We start from the raw sequence: 19,297 nt of genomic DNA on the forward strand, positions 1-19,297 counted from the left end.
TCATGCCCATTCTGGATAATTAAGATTTAAGCATTTTCCAAGAGTATGAAAAATATTTTTATTTGCAGACTGTTTTTCCTTTCCCATCGTCTAAAAATTCCATCCATCCACCACACCCATCTCATATAAGTGAATATTTGTATTTATAATTAAAAATAAAGTAAAAGGAACTTAGAACTGTGTAAATTTGAGTCTAAAAGAAATGACAGTTTAACATGTAATATGTGTAGGAAACCTGATATCTGAATATTTTGTATATGCATTTGTTTGTTTTTTTATGATTATTTACTCATAAACCTTCCACTTATCAGAGAATTGATAGAGGAGCTAAACCCTATCATAAAAGAAGCTCTCGAAAGACGACCAGAAGTAAGTGTGGCTCATTGACAACTTTAAAAGTCAAAGTTTTTTTTCAGGTGAGACTTGAATTTTAACGGAAATGTTTGAATCTCCATAGAACATGAAGCGACGCAGGCGTCGAGACATCCTCAGGGTCCAGCTGGTCCGGATATTTGAGTTACTCGCTGATGCTGGTGCCATCAGCCATGTGTATGTAAACCAAAGCATGGAGACTTACAGAATACCACCTGATTGTGAGCGTGCCCTTTCATAAAGTTACTTGATGAACTTTAGAATCTTTTCTGGCTCCAGATCTAGTGGAGGTTTGGATGGAGAGAGCCACTCTCTGAACAGCACGCTGCTGGAGTACGTGGATCTCACCAGGCAGTTGCTCGAAGCTGAAAATGACAAGGACTCTGACACCCTGAAGGACATTCGCTGTCACTTCAGCGCACTTGTGGCCAATATCATTCAGAATGTTCCAGGTAATGTTTAAGATTAGCTTATTCAGCTGACTGTCCAGTGGCATTTAAACAATAGAACCTTCTTTCTACTCAACATTTTAACTTGTGTTCAGTAAACCAGAGGAGGACCATCTTCCCTCAGCAGTCACTGCGACACAGTCTCTTCATGCTGTTTAGTCACTGGGCTGGACCCTTCAGCATCATGTTCACTCCTTTGGATCGCTATAGTGACAGAAATATGCAGATCAATCGCCATCAGTACTGTGCACTGAAGGTAGGCACACAGCCACATGTAATGATGCAAATATCAGCCTTGGCCTCCTGTGTCGTCCATTCTGAGAACTTCTTTCTATTTTATTGTTTAGGCCATGTCTGCCGTGTTGTGTTGCGGACCCGTTGCTGACAATGTTGGTCTGTCCTCTGATGGCTACCTCTACAAGTGGCTGGACAACATTCTGGATTCACAGGACAAGAAGGTGAGCAAAATGGTTTTACTTTAATTGTGTGATGGACGGAGAAGACTGCATTTAAACTCTAAACTAACCCTTGAGAAGATATTGCTTTACAGTTTATTTTCAAGATTATTTTGTGATTCTGCAAACAGTAGGGTGCTCTTTATACATTCAGAAGTTTTCATACGCTCATCGACATGAATGTCATGTAGATTTTCTGCTTTTAATTATATTTTCCAACTGTTCTGTTTCCAACTTTTCCAACTGTTTCCAAAAAAAAGTATTGAGTTCACATGTTTGCATTTATTGTGAATTTTCTCTAACCCACACAGGTTCTATATCATACATAATCACTCAAATACATACATACTACCACTAATATTTAGTTAAATGTCCCATGACCACATGGATTTTGTAGCCATTAGCTTATACCATAAGTGTGGCTATATATGTGACCAATCTTGCAGGCAGAACTAGTGAAGTGGGTAGTTTTGTGGCTCACACATGCATGACTTTTATTTCTGTTAAGACTAGTTCTTTTCTAGAAGCTTGATTTTTGCCAAAACCAGGTTTCATGTGTGTTTGATATTATTGTCTTGTTGGAACGCAAGGCTGTGCCAACCCTCTGGTGAAACAAAATTGGTCAGGATGTTTAAACCACCAAAGGTCAAGCCTACTATAGATTGGAGACTGTTGGAAGCCAGTTTAACATCAAAATGGATGGAGAGCATGCTGCCATAGAAATCAGCTATTGCTCTAAAATAATAACATTCAACCATGACTGCAATTTGCTGCAGAATGCCTTTTTTGTGATCAGATGAGACTAATTGAGTTATTTGGCCACAGTGACGAGAAGAATGTTTGGAGAAGTCAGGGCGAGACTTTTAAACCTGAAAACACGAGACCGGCTGTCTACCATGGTGGTGGCAGCGTTATGCTGTGGGACTGTTTTGCTCCCAGTGGTTCTGATGCATTGCACAAAGTTTGTGGACTATTCTCCAACCTTTTCACTTCTTCACTACAGACCAGCAGCTAGATGGTTAAAACTTGGACACATTTTGGTGTTCCAGCTGAACAACGATCACATTAAAACTGGTTATGGAATGGATAAAGCATTCTAACGTTTAGCTTGGCAAACGTAGTGTTCCTCCTACTGTCTGATCTATATGTACACCACAACATTTACTGAATATTTAGAAACCTCACTTTTACTAGTTTTTGTACATGAAGATGAGGTCTCATAGTTTAAATGTTTGGATTGTGGTCACTTATAGGTTCACCAGCTGGGTTGTGAGGCTGTGATGTTGCTGCTGGAACTGAATCCAGACCAGAGCAACCTCATGTTTTGGGCTGTGGACCGATGTTACACCGGCTCGCGGCGCGTAGCTGCTGGCTGTTTTAAGGCCATCGCCAATGTCTTTCACAACAGGTACTACACAATAGCAGGTTGAACTTAATTATTCTGGGCTCTTTGTTCAGATCTTGATATTAAAATACAACTTGCTTTTTTTGTCTTTAGGGATTATCAGTTTGATACTGTGGTGCTGCTGAACCTGATTCTGTTCAAGGCAGCTGATTCTTCCAGGGAAATCTATGAGGTAGCCATGCAGCTGTTACAGGTCAGTCTGGGGTCACTCATACCTATGTATTGTAATGCTTCTGCTGAGATTTTCTGTTAAACTTTGAGGTGCTCTGATTGCTGCGTGTGTGAAACAGATCCTGGAGCCAAAGCTTTTCCGTTATGCACACAAACTGGAGATCCTGCGAACAGATGGCATCTTGACTCCTCCCTCACCGCTTCCACACCTGTACTCCGTGTCTTACTACCAGCTTTCTGAGGAGCTTGCAAGAACGTATCCAGAGCTCACTCTGCCTATTTTCTCAGGTTAGCTACTTAACACACAGTTCTGCCAAATGATTTGCTGGGAGCGAGCAAATTATTTCTACAAGCCAGGCTTGCTGTGCTGTAATACTAATGTGACATATATCTGATGTTTTTCAATGTATTTTGCTAACATGTAACTGTCCAATATGCAGAAGTCAGCCAGCGTATCCAGACAGCACATCCTGGTGGCCGTCAAGTCATGTTGCACTACCTCCTACCTTGGATGAACAATGTGGAGCTGGTTGAATTCAAACCGACCATTAGGCGACCGGAAGATTGCAGTGAGGAAGAGGAAGATGGTCATGACCAAGAGGTTATGATGGTCAACAGCCGCCGCTGGCTCCGTGGAGAGGGCTGGGGATCCCCTCGTGCAACAACCATGGTGCTAAACAACCTCATGTTTATGACCGCTAAGGTGAGATGGCCACTGGACCAGTGTTTTTCCTGCAGTGATTCAGACATGCTGACATTTCAAATTAATGCATTTTCTTTCTTTTGCAGTATGGAGATGAGTTTGCTTGGTCAGAAATGGAGAATGTATGGACGACATTAGCAGACAGCTGGCCAAAGAACCTCAGAATCATTCTGCACTTCCTCATCAGTATATCAGGGGTCAGCAGTGACCCCAGCCTCTTGCCCTACGTAAGTTACAGCGCTTTTCTTTCAGGCACTGTAGGAGACATGTGCTATGTAGTCTTCACATGTTTCCTGTGTCCTCAGGTGAAACGAGTGGTGGTTTACTTGGGCAGAGATAAAACTATGCAGCTGCTGGAGGAGTTGATGTGGGAACTTCAGCTGACTGAGCCCGTCAGCTCAGCTGTGTCTCACATGGACAACCCCCCTTATTACCGCATCACCTCCAGTTACAAGATCCCCTCTGTGACCTCAGGTGAAAGACCAATAGGACCACACTAATTCCCTAATCAGGCTATTATTCACATTACAGATGTACTAATTACGCCTGTAAGGCATAATACTGATTTTGGATTGGATCATTTCTTTCTAAGGACTGAAACTTTGCTAGAGGTTGATTGATAGAGGTTTTGAATCCAACAAAAGAAGTGTTATTAACATTATATAGATTTTATTTGTGTGTCCTTAAAGTGCTCCAGAGTAAATGCTGTTTGGTTTATATGCTTATACAATGAAAAGAATGGGGGTTCTTAGTTCTGAGGTTAAATTAAGTGGAGAAAAACTTTTCTGGGAAAATTGGCCTGATTTAAATCATTGCTTGATTCATTGGTGCATCTCTAGTTCCAACAATTAAATGCTGTGCTTCCAGTCCCAGAAAGTATTTTTCTTGCCTCCTCCATCAGGAACAACCTCCAGCAGCAATACTATGGTGCCAGGAAGCGATGGTCATCATGACGGCAAGAACAAAGACCCAAACATGGAAGACAGGTACAGCCTCTACATAAAGTTTCTATTAAAAGCTGTGAGAAGTTTTCTTTCCTGCATTACGTAACTCTTTTTTTTATTTTAAGACCAGATATGTTGGTCTTTGGGACTAAAGTTAACGGCTAGTCTTAGAGGGGCCAAGACCGCCAAAGCAGTTTATGAAACCCCTGATGTATCTCTCTGACATAATATATAAAATGCAAAACTCTCATGGCAATTGACCTATGATGTTATTTTTCTGTCAGACAGTTACTCTGACCAGAAGGGCTTTTCTGTTCTCAGTTTGTTTCACAGAAGAAGCTCATTAAAGGTGCACCATTTCCCGTGTGAATAATCAGTGGCTTCAATGTACATAATGCTGTGGATACAAGCGAGGCGGCAGCTTAGAGCTTTCTAAAAAAGCCGTTATACAGTACGATACAGCTGTTACTTGTTTTGTTCAAAAGTATCAAGGCTTCTGATTAAACTATGCAGAACAGGAGTCCAGTAACCTGTCGTCTCTTGACGCATCTCAGCATGATCTGAATCAGAATCCCTTTATTGTCATTATACAAAAAATGTTAATTAATTTGAATTTTATTGCGTAAGTATTTGATCACCTAACAACCAGTAAGAATCCCAGCTCTCACAGGCCTGTTAGTTCTTCATTAAGAAGCTCTCCTGTTCTCCACTTATTACCTGTATTAACTGCACCTGTTCGAACTTCTTATCTGTATAAAAGACACCTGTCCACACAGGGGGGGGGGGATCTCAATGCTGGCCCGGCTTTTGTGAAGAAACCATGTCTTGTTCCGCAGTTACACGCACCTGGATATTTACTCTGGTCTGAATAGCAACCTGAACCGCCAGCACCACCGCCTGGAATCTCGGTACAGCAGCAGCTCTGGTGGCTCCTATGAAGATGAGAAGAGTAAGCAGAAAATATTTTCACATCCTTGCTCAGCATGGTGTTATATTAATATAATCTAAGAGCATGTTTGCTAATGTTCCTCCCCACTCCAGGTGACTCCATGCCACTTTATGCGAATTGGCGCTTAAAAGTGATGGATCACAACCAGCCAGAGCCTCTCCCTCTCCCCCCGACAGGAGGCTGCTGGGCTCCTTTGGTGGATTATTTGCCGGAGACAAACACCCCCACTGTACCGCTCCACAGGTACCTTAAGATACAGTGTTTGGCCTCAGAAATTTGGTGTTCCTTAAAGATCACAAATGTTCTGTTTTTCAGATGTAACATCGCAGTCATCCTCCTGACTGACCTCATTGTGGACCATGGGATCAAAGTGGAGTGGGGTGCATATCTGCACCTTCTGTTACATACTGTGTTTATAGGTAACTGTCTTAGATAAGATGTCTCACTGTGTCTTATCTGCCTGTGTACAAGTCTCGTCTCATTTCATTGTCCTGTTTTTGTCCTCCAGGTTTTGATCACCAGCACCCAGAGGTCTATGAGCACTGCAAGCGGCTGCTGCTTCACCTGCTCGTTGTCCAGTCTGCAAATAGTCAGTCTGTGGCTATGGTGCTTTTACGCAACAGAGACTACAATGATCCAAGGGTGCTGACGGTGAAGCCAACAACTCCAGAGTTCAACCTTACAGGTCAGTTCTGCTGCCAAACGCTGACCCAATAGAAAGTAAATATTAAAGAGTCATTGTTAAATGAAAGGGATGTAAAAAGATTTTTAACCAGTGTTGCGATTACTTCCAACATTTAACTGAAACGTTTATTGTGCTCATTTGTCTTTCCAAACCTTGCCACTGGGTGGCGGTAACAGTCTTTCCAATACAAAGTTTTAATAACATTCAGACGTAAAAGTACCATTAGCTGCCTTTGTTGCTAAGCTAATGTTGGCGTTACTGTATTGTCTAGCAATAGCTCTATGACCTGACTTCAGCTGAGAGTGTTCTTGTTGATTGTTTCCACAGGAATGCAGGAGATTCTGCCTGATTTTCAGCCTTCACCTATGACAGACTCTGGTCTCAGTACGAGCTCCACATCCTCCAGCATAAGTCTTGGGGCAGGGAGCAGCACTTTGTCCCACCTCTCCCCCACGCTTCTTATTGAGGCAGATATTAATGCTGAACAGGACGACAAGGCTAAAGGTCTCATTGAGTTTATTACATCAAGGTATGGAAGAACCTCTTTCTCAGAAAATATACCATCATTATTTATGTTCTCTATTGTAGCTTATGTTTCCTTTCACATGATGCATACAGCTCAGTTTGAGACAGCAGTCATAACAAACACACTGTCTTACTTAAATGTACAATGCTTATGCTTTCATGCTTCCAGCAGTGACTAAAAGGAGCGGGTACTTTTGTTTTGCATGGGTTTGAATTTGGTTTGCTTTCATTGGCTTATTTTTCTGGTGTGATAGCAATATATGTCTCTAAGCAGCTAGTTCTGAATTCATGATCTGTGTTCTTTCCCGCTATGTAGAAAGCGTGGTCCGCTCTGGAATCACGAAGATGTGTCGCCCAAGAACTCCAACATTAAGAGCGCCGACCAGCTAAGTGTTTTTGTCAGACACGTGGTGACGGTCTTCAAACAGTCCCAGACAGGTCTATAAAGACATCCACAGCTTTTCTCCAATCGTTTATGGCTATTTTTTGGTGGCCTTTGTTGGATTTATCTGTACGTACGGTTCTGTCCTCAGGTTTCCAGCTGGACTCAATGCTGAGTGAAGTAGCTCTAAGAACGGCTCTGTCTTGCTCTTCTCGACACTACGCTGGTCGCTCATTCCAGATTTTCAGGGCACTCAAACAGCCTCTGACTCCGGCCACACTGTCAGACATTTTGTCTCGACTGGTTGAGACTGTAGGAGACCCAGGAGAGGAGGCTCAGGTCAGGATGTAAAACCATGACATCATACTGCTACCCTGTGCAAATTAAATCCATAATAAAAACAAATGTAATTGGCTGTTGAGGTACATCCAGCTATGTCAGATCTGAACTGACCAAATGTAACCAGGATGTTTATTTTACTTGGACAATCCTGTTTTTTTTGTTTTTTTTGTCTTTTTAACAGCAACCTTTTTAACTTTCTGCTCAACAGTGACAAACATTGCTGACGGGGAAAATGAAGCAGAGATTTCCTCTTTTCGCATTAAAAGCCCAAATAAATTAATATACACCAACAATATAAGTATTGGGTTTTTTTGGCACCTGATTAAATGGATATTTATAACAATTAATTTATTATTACATTCAGCTGGTAAACACCTAGAAGACCTTTGTAAAAATTAGTTCACATCTCTTTCGGCTGGAAAACATGACACTAAAATGAGGCTCTAGTTTTTAATTCAGTAGTTCAGGAGGTGAACTCTGCCTTTTACCGGCTGCATTATCAGAGGCCATTTCAGCGTCGTCACGACAACAGCGGTTTAGGCTTGTTAAAGTTGGTGAATCTGTAACTTAAAGGTTAGGATTCATCACCAGACACATTGCCCAATTTAATTATGAAACTCTAAGCTAAGGGAAAACAGAAAAGTGAATTCTGACACATAAATGTATCTATTTACTTTTAATGTAGCTTTTGTGCCTCCTACAACAGAAACCAAAAATAAATCTGTTTTCAGGAAAGTAGGGTTGGTGTTTAGATGTGAGAGGATTTAACTGAGTGCTGTCGAATTGTTTTTAATATGCTGAGTTTCTATTCTGTACAGGGCTTTGTCATCGAGCTACTCCTTACATTGGAGTCAAGCATCGACACGTTAGCAGACACAATCAAAAACTATGATCTCCTCTCTGCCTTGGCACAGTAAGTCCACAAGTCCACACAAGTTCTCCTCTTATTATGCCATTGGGACATTTTCTTAATTTCTGCATTTGTTCTCTTTATAGAAGCTCTGCCCGTGACCAGTCGTTGGGAGCAAAGTTAGCTGCCAACAGGAAAAGTACGGGCCAGCTTAATCTGAACAGCGGAGGCCTGTTGCATTACGTCCATTCTCGAAGCAACTCACTCCGTGCTAGCCTCATCGGAGAACGAAAAGCTGACAGACGTCGGAGCAACACTCTGGACATAGCAGATCGACTCTGTGGTAGCCCCTCAAACCTCCTCCGCACAAAGAGCTTAACATCACTGGGTGGGGGAGGAAGTCCAGGAGGGGAAGCTATCCCCCCAGTGGACCCCTCCAATCTGATGGCCACTGTCTTCTGGATCGCAGTCTCTTTGCTCGAGTCAGACTACGAGTTTGAGTACCTGCTGGCCCTGCGACTGCTTAACAAGCTGCTGGGCCAGCTCCCTCTGGAGCGTGCAGACAGCAGAGAACGTCTGGAGAACATCCAGGGCAAGCTCAAGTGGTACAACTTCCCTGGTCTGCTGCAGCTCTTCCTCAAAGGGTTCACCTCAGCTTCTACACAAGAACTCACCATCCATCTGCTCAGCAAGCTCATCAGTGTCTCCAGGCACACACTGGTTGATCCTTCACAAGTGGCAGGTAAGTCTAAATGATCTAATCTGAATCTCGTATCTAATTGGTGACAATAAATAAAGAATTAATAAGGAGCCAAAAATACCAATTTAGAGGCTCTGTTTCTCTTTATTTTGACAACAATATTCCAATTACAGTGCCTTGCGAGACTGTTCTTCCCTGTTGGAATGGCCAGAGTTATTATGAAGATGGATGGAACTAAATACAGGGTTGACTTGAAAGAAAATGTGTTAGAGGGAGCAAAAGACTTGAGATCGGAGCTGAAGGGTTCACCTTCCTTTAGGAGAACAGCTCTAAACATACATCTAGAGATACAATGGTTTGGATCAAGGCATGTGTTAGAATGGCCCAGTCAAAGTCCAAACCTAAATCCAATTAGTAGTCTGTGGCAAAACTAGACTGAGCTGCATTTTGCAGACAAGAATGGGCAAAAATAGCACTCTCTACATGTGAAAAGCCTGTAGAGACATACCCTAAAAGACTTGCAGCTGTAATCATTTTCTACCCTCTTCACCAGTATGCGTTGCTTTGTGATGGTCTATTACATAACTTCCAGATAAAATATCTTAAAGTTTGTTGCTGTACTATGACCAACTGGTAGAAAGTTCAAGGGGTCATAATACATTTGTAAGGCACTGTATGAGATCTTTCTCCAATCATTTTTCTCCTTGGATGGATTACAGGTTTTCCTTTGAATATCCTGTGCCTGCTGCCACATCTCATTCTGCACTTCGACAGCCCAACTCCTTTCTGTAAGGAGACGGCTGATAAGATCGCCAAGGTGTGCGCCGAAGAGAAGTCGGCCACCCTCTCCAACCTGGCCCACATGATGAGCTTGTACAGCACACACAGCTATTCCCGCGACTGCACCAACTGGATCAACGTGGTCTGTCGTTATGTCCATGATGCCTTTGCAGAAAGAACCTTGAACCTGGTCACTTACTTGGCAGAGGTATGAGAGATGAACATCAGACTTGTTTATATTAGTCACAAATAGTAGACATAAGCAGTAATGATCAATGTTTGCTTCCCAGCTGTTGGAGAAGGGCCTACCCAGCATGCAGCAGTCCTTGCTGCAGATCATCTACAGCCTCCTGAGTCATATAGACCTATCAGCAGCCCCTGTCAAACAGTTCAACCTTGACATCATGAAGATCATTGGCAAATATGTTCAGGTGAGCACCCAACACTTAAGATGGAGCAAGTAACCTTAGAAAACTTGCTAGTGTCGTCAGTTAAACTAGCTTTGCTTTAGATGACTGACAGACAATATGAGTAGAGATGCATTTGTCAGAATTTTGTGGCAGATTTTCAGTTTTTGTAAAGGTTTGACTTTCTGATTCTGTTTTTAGCCGGTTCCAATTTCTCCTTAGGATCTGTACAAATATGAGGAGCACTTGTAATATTGCTTTCTGGCTTCCTGCCATGAGCGGCCATTACTTATTTTCATTATGAAGAGAGGCGACATTACAGTGTGTGTGACGTTTCAAACTGTCTGTAGCATCTTATATTAAATTGCTGGTCCAGTCTCCATGGCTGTTATCAATAAAGCCTCAGTCTTAGTTTAGATTCTTTCCTTAATTTTGAGATTTGTAAGCGTTACCGAAATGTCCAAATCCAGCATGCTCCATAACAGAAAGAGGTTAAAAGCTGAAAAGGATAAAACAGCAACTTTCCTGTAACACATTAAGCCTTCCTGTTATTTACTGCAAGTCTTGTGCTCTTTTGCACTCTGAATTAATCACAGACATCTCAACATGCCCTTTCTAGAATAAAGGTTCTTTTGAAAACCTTTTTTTGCTTTTTTTAACAACTTACTGATAATAAGGAAGGGTAACTTTCAGTCTTAATCGCTGAGCAACAACATCCACGCCAAGGAGCATTGTTGTCAGCGAGAGCTATTAGTGTTTAGGTATGGTGTATTGACTGATCAGCTGAAAATCTACTTTTTCTGGTCACCAGCAGATTTTTCTGTGCATCTCTAACTGTCATTGGTTTAAAGATGACACATGCATTATTTACATGCAGTCTGTCCTTGGATATAGGACTGAAATTTATGTTCTTCCCCAGCGTGTTTGTGCTTGAATACTAGACTGATCTATAAATAGTAGAGCAATTAACTAAGACACCTCATCTTTCAGGGTTACAGCGAATAGAGCATTTTTATGGGAGCTTTTTACCGACCCTCCCAGGGGAGCCATATGGTTTCATATCATCAGGATTTAGTATCGGTCTGTATTTGCAGAAGGCTTGTGAGTGTACAGTTAGCATGCCTTCGCATCGGCCTCCTTAATGTGTTTCTATGATGCTCATAGATCGTACAGCATTCAAATGATGTCATACAGTATTTCTGTTGCAGCAGTATGTATGTAATGTATTGCTCTTCAGAGGTAAAACATGTTCTTTCATGTGTATAAATGATAAGAAATACTTCTACAGTTTGTTTTCTCACTATGTAATGATAATGTTTGCTTTTTTCTTTTGTTCCAGAGTCCGCACTGGAAGGAAGCCCAAAACATCCTGAAGATGGTTGTGTCTCGATCAGCCAGTCTGGTCGTACCAGACGACGTGCAACGTTCTTACAGTTCAGAGTCCTGTGGATCACCAGAAATTGCCTTCACGCGCATATTCAATAACTCTTCCAAGGAGCTGCCCGGCAAGACTCTGGACTTCTATTTTGACATTTCAGAGGTCAGAGTGCTTCCAGGCTGTCTTTAGGTAATACCTCTAAGCCCGTATTCTTAGTATTGTGTTGCTAAAGTGTATTTATGGCTCTCTAGACACCGATTATAGGCCATAAATATGGTGATCAGCGTACTGCTGCAGGACGAAATGGAAAGGCACAAGTGATTGCTGTGACAAGGAGCACCTCCTCAACATCATCAGGCTCTAACTCTAATGGACTGGTGCAAGTGAGCTGGAAGAGGCCTCAGCTTTCTCAGGTAACGTCTTTAAGAGGACACCTGCCATAAACATATTAACTAACCAGTTAGTGAGGCAGCCATCCGTTTGTAATGTTGCATTGATTTATCTTGAGTATTCCTAATATTTCTTCAATTACAAGACATATATATATATATATATATATATATATATATATATATATATATATATATATATATATATACATATATATATATATATATATATATATATATATATATACATATATATATATATATATATGTATATATATGCACACACTGCTCAAACAAAATAAGGGGAACACTCAAATAACATCCTAGATCTGAATGAATGAAATATTCTCATTGAATACTTTGTTCTGTATAAAGTTGAATGAGCTGACAACAAAATCACACAAAAATCATCAATGGAAATCAAATTTATTAACCAATGGAGGCCTGGATTTGGAGTCACACACAAAATTAAAGTGGAAAAACACACTAGAGGCTGATCCAACTTTGATGTAATGTCCTTAAAACAAGTTAAAATTAAGCTCAGTATCGTGTGTGGCCTCCACGTGCCTGTATGACCTCCCTACAACACCTGGACATGCTCCTGATGAGACGAAGGATGGTCTCCTGAGGGATCTCCTCCCAGACCTGGACTAAAGCATCCACCAACTCCTGGACAGTATGTGGTGCAACGTGACGTTGGTGGATGGAGCGAGACATGATGTCCCAGATGTGCTCAATCAGATTCAGTGTGGCCCTCCAAAGAAATGCCACGCCACACCATTAATGACCCACTGCCAAACCGGTCATGCTGAAGGATGTTGCAGGCAGCAGATCGCTCTCCACTGTGTCTCCAGACTCTGTCACATGTGCTCAGTGTGAACCTGCTTTCATCTGTGAAGAGCACAGGGCGCCAGTGGCGAATTTGCCAATCCTGATATTTGATGTTCTGACAAATGCCAAGCGTCCTGCACGGTGTTTGGCTGTGAGCACAACCCCCATTTGTGGACGTTGGGCCCTCATACCATCCTCATGGAGTCAGTTTCTAACCGTTTGTGCAGACACATGCACATTTGTGGCCTGCTGGAGGTCATCTTGCAGGACTAGTGCTCCTCCTGTTCCTCCTTGCACAAAGGCGGAGGTAGTGGTCCTGCTGCTGGGTTGTTGCCCTCCTACAGCCTCCTCCACGTCTCCTGGTGTACTGGCCTGTCTCCTTGTAGCGCCTCTAGGCTCTGGACACTACGCTGACAGACACAGCAAACCTTCTTGCCACAGTTTGCATTGATGTGCCATCCTGGATGAGCTGCACTACCTGAACCACTTGTGTGGGTTGTAGAGTCCGTCTCATGCTACCACGAGTGTGAAAGTACCACCAACATTCAAAAGTGACCAAAACATCAGCCAGAAAGCAGAGATACTGAGAAGTAGTCTGTGGTCCCCACCTGCAGAACCACTCCTTTATTGAGTGTCTTGCTAATCACCAAAGATTTCCCCCTGTTGTCTTTTCCATTTGCACAACATCATGTGAAACTGATTGTCAATCAGTGTTGCTTCCTAAGTGGACAGTTTGATTTCACAGAAGTTTGATTTACTTGGAGTTATATTGTGTTGTTTAAGTGCTGTGTATATAAGTTTTTGTTTTAGGTAGGTTTTCTAATCTTTTCATGTGTTCCTATTCCAGAGAAGAACCAGAGAGAGGCTGATGAATGTCCTGTCTCTATGTGGTCCAGAGTCTGGCATTCCCAAAAACCCATCTGTAAGACTCCTCTCCTTCTCTAAGGCCTCAGACAAGGTCTCTGTTATAAACTCTGCTGTAACTTCCTGCTTGGTCGCTTTGGTTCTGAATTAGCTTAACTCAGTAATTGTTTTTTCACAAATGCTGCTGATGTGCAGAATTTGTATTTGACAACATAACCCTTTTTCCCTCTTGCAGGTGGTTTTCTCATCCAATGAGGACCTGGACTCTGTGGACCAGCAGACCAGCCTGATTCCCACAGTGGAGGAGGTGGTCAGAGAGGAGGAGGCTCAGGGAGAAGACACTGGCAGCGAGCAGCAGTTTGGTGTCTTTAAAGACTTTGACTTCTTGGATGTGGAGTTGGAGGATGCTGAGGTGAGTTCCCAGTGAAAGCATCTGATTATTAAGATTTGTCAGAAATGTTTGTATTTTATGCTGTGCTTGAAGTCAGATGCTTCTACAGTTGCATTTTGATTATCAGCCCTGCCATTACTTGTCTCTTGTCTTGTCAGACTTTAATTAGTTGAGACAAATGAACAACATTGTTTCTAACAGTCTTAAGTCTACTAACATACATATTGTTTTTTCCTCTCTTGCTACAAGGAGCTACAGGTATGTCTCTGGACCCCAAAGTTACATTAGTTTTATTTTTCCATCCTGCTGGTCCCCTTGTGTTCCCATCCAATTGATTTGAAGATTAACCCTTGTGACTGTGGACACTTTTATAGCTTTAGACCTTAGCATGATGTTTTATCCCAAAATGTGGAGAAAAACCACATGACCCACTCCAGCACGTGACATCTTGATGTCATTGTTTGATTTCAGTTGATTTTGTATTGGAGATTTTTTCTTTTATTAAGTTGAGAAATGTTGTCTGTGTGGTGTAGTTTTTTTATTTTTTTATTTCTACCCCATAAGCTCCCCTTGTGCACTTTGTCTCACTGCTGTTGGCTTGGATGTCCTGCAGGGGGAGAGCATGGATAACTTCAACTGGGGGGTGCGACGTCGCTCCCTGGAGAGCATGGACAAAGGAGACACGCCGTCTTTGCAGGAGTGCCAGTACACTGGCAGCACGCCAAGCCTCAACCTCACCAATCACGAGGACACGGACGAATCATCTGAGGAGGAGGTACTGAGCGCTAGCCAGATTCTCACCCGCTCCAACCTTGTAAGTCTTACTCCAATCAGGGTCCACACACCCACCCAATGTACCGCGGCCCCTCACACAGCCCGCTGGCATGGTGTACGTGTGTGTGCGTGCATACTGAGCTGGGCCTGCTGCCTGCTTCTTCGCTGGTGGTGGTAGTTGCCTCCTTTAAATCTCAGCCCAGTCCTTTCACCTCTGTCTCAAAATGTTTTTAAATGTAACATTAGTATGAATATCAGTATAGAAATGTACGAGTGGTAAGTACAGTGAATTATTACTATTTTGATACAGTCTACTTAAGGTACAAAACTCTGGTTTTTGCAAACCTGTATGGCACTATTGCTATTTTCTAACACTTCTGCTGCTTGTTTCTAACTCCTCGTTGTTTTGCCCTGCAAGCTTTCATTTCCATGAAAATAATATAAAGGCTTTAGCTCATTCTCAAGGGGTTTGCTCTTTCCTTCCTCCTCTGCTCTTCTTGATAATGCATGGTGAGGGAATGAGCTTTTGGCTTTTTTTGAACATGTGACTCCTGAAGAGACCCAAGTCTCTTCCAGTTTTATACTCGAGAGCATGCAGCATTTACAGTACCTCGCAAAAGTATTCACACCCCTTAAACGTTCCCACATTTTGTCATTGGGTTTTATGTGATAGACCAACATAAAGTAGTGCAGAATTATGAATTGTTTATTGTTATACAAGAAAAAAAAAATTGTAAGAATATTTACAGATAACTACAAATTCTAGTTAATCAGATTTTTAAACCTCAAAAACAGTATAGTTGGGTTTGTCACTTTAGGTTTTTCACTGTTGTTTTCATACAAACATTAGTAGATATTGATATATTTCAAAATATGAATAAAATGTATCTTTAGTGCTAGAATTGCTCTACTGTCTAACTGATGTACCGATGTAGCCTATTGAGATGGGTAAGTTTTATTTTTAGGACCAATTTTGGTTTTTATCTGCAGCTAGAAAAATACTTTTATAAGTTTTCTTGTTGTTGCAACAAATGTCTATAATTCTTAGAATTTACCCATTCTAAATCTGCCAAGACATGGCCATTCACCTTAACTAACAGGCCAGGCAAGAAGGGCATTAATCAGAGAAGCAGACAAGTAGTAACTCTGGAGGAACTGCAGAGATTCACAGCTCAGGTGGGAGGATCTGTCAACCAGACAGTTGATCAGTTGTGCAAGAAAGCCATTGTTGAAAGAAAACTATAAGAAGGCCCATTTGCATTTTGCCACAAACCATGTATTTGCACAGCAAACATGTCGAAGAAGGAGCTCTGGTCAGATGAGACTGATTGGAACTTTTTGGCCTACATGCAAAACTCTGTGTGTGACAAAAAAAAAATAACATTGCATATCTCCATGAGCCCATCGTTCCCATAGGTAAACGTGGTGGCAAAATGTTGTTGGAAGGGTTGTCTTTAGCAAAAACAGTCGAGTGTGTATATGTATATAGTCAGATATGATCTCTATATGGAGAGAGCTTACAGAGTAAAAATTGGCAGTCTTAGATGAAAACCTGTTAGAGGCCCCAAAAGACTTGAGCCTGGGGCGAGAGTTCACATTCCAGCAGGACAACACCCCTAAACTTACAGCTTGAGCTACAATGGGACAGTTTAGATAAAAAACATGTTCATGTGTTTGAAGACCTGATAATCGTTGTTCACGGATGCTCTCCATCCAGTCTGAGTAAGCTTGAGACATTTTACAAAGGAGAATGGGCAAATAAATTAGCCTGCTGGTGGCAAAGCTGGTAGACACATGCCCTAAGAGTCTAGGCTGCAGTAATTACAGTGGAGGGGTGTCTGCAAAGCATTGACTCAGAGAGGCTAAATAAAAACGCAGGCCACAACTATGCTCTACTTTGTTTAGTCTGTCACTTAAAGTTCCAGGAATAAACATTTTGGTTTTATGGTTGTACTGTGATAAAATATAAAAAAGGGTCCGTCATTGCTTTGCAAGGCATTGTACTTGTAATATGAAGCAAGTCATGAAAATGAAATTACTAATGGCATGGTCATAATCATAGGATTAGCCTGAAGCAGTTTTAGGATGCAGGGTAAAAAGAATTCAAAACTAAAATGACTAAACTTCTCTTGCTTGATATTTAAAGTCAGATCATGTTATTTGTTTTATACATTGTAAAGGCTTCCTATTATTGTATTTTGTCCTTACATGCAGTTCCTTACAGACAATGTATCCACCCGACTCATTATTGATACCTATTTTTTTTTAAAGTCTTCTAATCTCTGGAAAGAAGAGATTCTGTTTTATTATTAACAATTACACACAAGCTAAGATTTTTGCATTAAAACAAAACTTTTTAAAGCACGATCAAATAATTGCAAATCAGGTGAAGATAGTTTAGTTCAGCCACGATTTAACCATATTTCCTACATGTTGATAAACAAAACAATCTATGCTGCGTTCCAGAAAGTCTAACCAGTTGTCTCGTCTCTGTTGTCTAGCTGAACAGCGACTCCGCAACGGATGACACTGCATCCAACCACGTGGACTCTCTGCTGCAGTCTCAAGAGTCGTCCAGCAGTGCCATGACCGAAGAGGCCACTGTCCTGCCCTCCCTCCCCTCTCTCCCCCGAATGGATAGCCCCAGTTTGGAGATGGCCCATTCAGACAGCACCTGCAGCCAGCTGCCTGAGGTGCGATCAATCGAGGGAAGCAATAAACTGTGGTGCTCGGGTGCTTTTTAGCTTGCATTTCTCTCCTGCTCAGCTTCTGCCTGCTTTTGCTCTACTTCTTGTCTTGTTGGTTATTTAGCGGAAAATAAGCCATTTAGGGAGTTTTTGGATGGGGTTGGGTATGTGAGTTCTGCCAGCTATCAGACATTTTTAGCTGCTTATTTCCCTTCTAGAGCCGCTTTTCTTGGTTGCTTTGCTCTGGCTGTGGGTGCTGAAGGCTGGCTCTTTAGCTCTTGTACTTTATTATGTGATTTGGGAAGAGATGAAAGCAAACACTCACCTCAGGCCAGCTGTTACTGCTCCCCCATAATAACTCAGAAACTGACCATTCCAACTAAATCCTCCATTTAAAAACTTGTGAAAACGACATGAGATTGGTTCCCTTCAGCAGAAGCATGTGTGAGTATAAGTCCTTTTCTAAGTGGTGTTTTGAATTTAAAACTCAATCAGACGTACTCCAGCTACTTAAACCCCTTCTGTTTGCTACCTTTTTAACATGCCATAGGCTGTCTGATGCTATTAACTGCTACTGACTTTTATTACTAACAGTGATGAGTTTGTTATGATGTTCCGGTTCTCATCAGTTAGCGAATCTGACGCCAGTGAGTTGATCTTTTACTTTGAGTACAGTAACAGTACAGTGTGCAGCTCTTCAGAAGTTGTTTTCTTGTATTTGTGTGGGTGTTGATGGTTTCCTTGGCTTTAAGCCAGTTCATTGGACTCCTGTGTCACTGCATACACTGCCACCTACTGGCCCACCAGTGTAAGTTGATGCAAAATCATCGAGGGCTGGCAAATATCTCCTCTTTTCTTCCATACAGTAAGAGACTTAACTGGTTAAAAATATAGATTGATAACCTCAATTAACTAAACAGAAATTAAAACTTTAGCACAGTATTTTGTTGTACTTATTGTGATAATCATAAAAGTGAACATAAAGTATTTGGAAAGAAAAAAAAAACCTCACTGCTGTCAGATAGAAACCCACAAACATATATCCTGCTCAAAAAACAAGACATAGCCGTTATCAGTTAGGCTGCTACCTACACAGGTCACATTAACCACTACAATTGTACTATTAAATAGCACACAATGTAAACCGTCAGTCATATTTTCCAATATATTGATATTTATTGATGGAAGGAGCAGAACCTGTTTCAAACAGCAAAATGACAACCAATACATCTAGTTTTTTGGGGGTTTGCAAACATCAATTCAAGTGGAGCATTTTCACCAGCAGTCACAATTCTCATTGTGTACTTCTTTCCAATAACCATATAATAATCCCTGATTAAGAAGCAAGAACTGATATGTTGGTGGGAAGTTGTAGCCAAAACAGGGGGGGTGGTGAAGCTACTTTTTAAATCATATTAGGATGAAGCTACTGATGAAAAGGAAACATGAGAATATAGTCATTACAGTGACTTTGAAGCTGAGGATGCCGAGGGAGATTAGGATTCTAGGAGTTGGGATCTGACTGATCTCAATCACAAGAGAAAGCAAATATGAGTTATCTGGATGCACAAAGAACCTTTTTCTTGTTTTGTTCCTTAGTTGTACAAACAGATTGCCATGGTTGGGTTGTGTATCACTGAATTCATTCACTTATTTCATTTTTATTTAGTGCCATGAACTGTTGGTTATTAAAATATGGGGGGCAGTAGTGAGAGTCGGAAGGATCAAGATGAAGAGCTGAATACGGGATGAATGGGACAGGAGCGTGTGGAAAAATTAGGCTAACAGTCAACAACTCAAGTCATTTAACTGAACAAGAATAGAAAATTGAACAGCTTGTTTTTTAATAGTTTTCACTTTATAT

General features: G+C 41.6%; 1 protein-coding gene across 6 annotated transcripts in view; it reads left to right on the plus strand.

The window, feature by feature from the left end:
• fryl (furry homolog, like) overlaps window positions 1–19,297 on the plus strand; it is an 80,255-nt gene that overhangs the window by 39,706 nt on the left and 21,252 nt on the right. For 4 of the 6 annotated variants that reach the window (XM_047375377.1, XM_047375378.1, XM_047375380.1 and 1 more), the window contains 30 exons: window positions 312–369; window positions 458–549; window positions 652–824; window positions 917–1,077; window positions 1,169–1,279; window positions 2,530–2,684; window positions 2,775–2,874; window positions 2,972–3,140; window positions 3,293–3,555; window positions 3,642–3,782; window positions 3,861–4,029; window positions 4,457–4,541; window positions 5,336–5,448; window positions 5,541–5,691; window positions 5,764–5,867; window positions 5,957–6,133; window positions 6,461–6,662; window positions 6,975–7,096; window positions 7,192–7,379; window positions 8,201–8,295; window positions 8,379–8,974; window positions 9,652–9,920; window positions 10,003–10,143; window positions 11,459–11,659; window positions 11,749–11,910; window positions 13,565–13,639; window positions 13,817–13,993; window positions 14,222–14,230; window positions 14,586–14,786; window positions 17,248–17,439. In XM_047375377.1, coding sequence (XP_047231333.1) covers window positions 312–369; window positions 458–549; window positions 652–824; window positions 917–1,077; window positions 1,169–1,279; window positions 2,530–2,684; window positions 2,775–2,874; window positions 2,972–3,140; window positions 3,293–3,555; window positions 3,642–3,782; window positions 3,861–4,029; window positions 4,457–4,541; window positions 5,336–5,448; window positions 5,541–5,691; window positions 5,764–5,867; window positions 5,957–6,133; window positions 6,461–6,662; window positions 6,975–7,096; window positions 7,192–7,379; window positions 8,201–8,295; window positions 8,379–8,974; window positions 9,652–9,920; window positions 10,003–10,143; window positions 11,459–11,659; window positions 11,749–11,910; window positions 13,565–13,639; window positions 13,817–13,993; window positions 14,222–14,230; window positions 14,586–14,786; window positions 17,248–17,439 — 4,852 coding nt within the window. The remainder of the gene's footprint in view (window positions 1–311; window positions 370–457; window positions 550–651; window positions 825–916; window positions 1,078–1,168; window positions 1,280–2,529; window positions 2,685–2,774; window positions 2,875–2,971; window positions 3,141–3,292; window positions 3,556–3,641; window positions 3,783–3,860; window positions 4,030–4,456; window positions 4,542–5,335; window positions 5,449–5,540; window positions 5,692–5,763; window positions 5,868–5,956; window positions 6,134–6,460; window positions 6,663–6,974; window positions 7,097–7,191; window positions 7,380–8,200; window positions 8,296–8,378; window positions 8,975–9,651; window positions 9,921–10,002; window positions 10,144–11,458; window positions 11,660–11,748; window positions 11,911–13,564; window positions 13,640–13,816; window positions 13,994–14,221; window positions 14,231–14,585; window positions 14,787–17,247; window positions 17,440–19,297) is intronic. The other 2 variants (XM_047375379.1, XM_047375383.1) reach the window with 1 other exon arrangement.

The sequence above is a fragment of the Girardinichthys multiradiatus genome, chromosome 9, assembly GCF_021462225.1.
Source record: "Girardinichthys multiradiatus isolate DD_20200921_A chromosome 9, DD_fGirMul_XY1, whole genome shotgun sequence".
NCBI classification, from domain to species: domain Eukaryota; kingdom Metazoa; phylum Chordata; class Actinopteri; order Cyprinodontiformes; family Goodeidae; genus Girardinichthys; species Girardinichthys multiradiatus.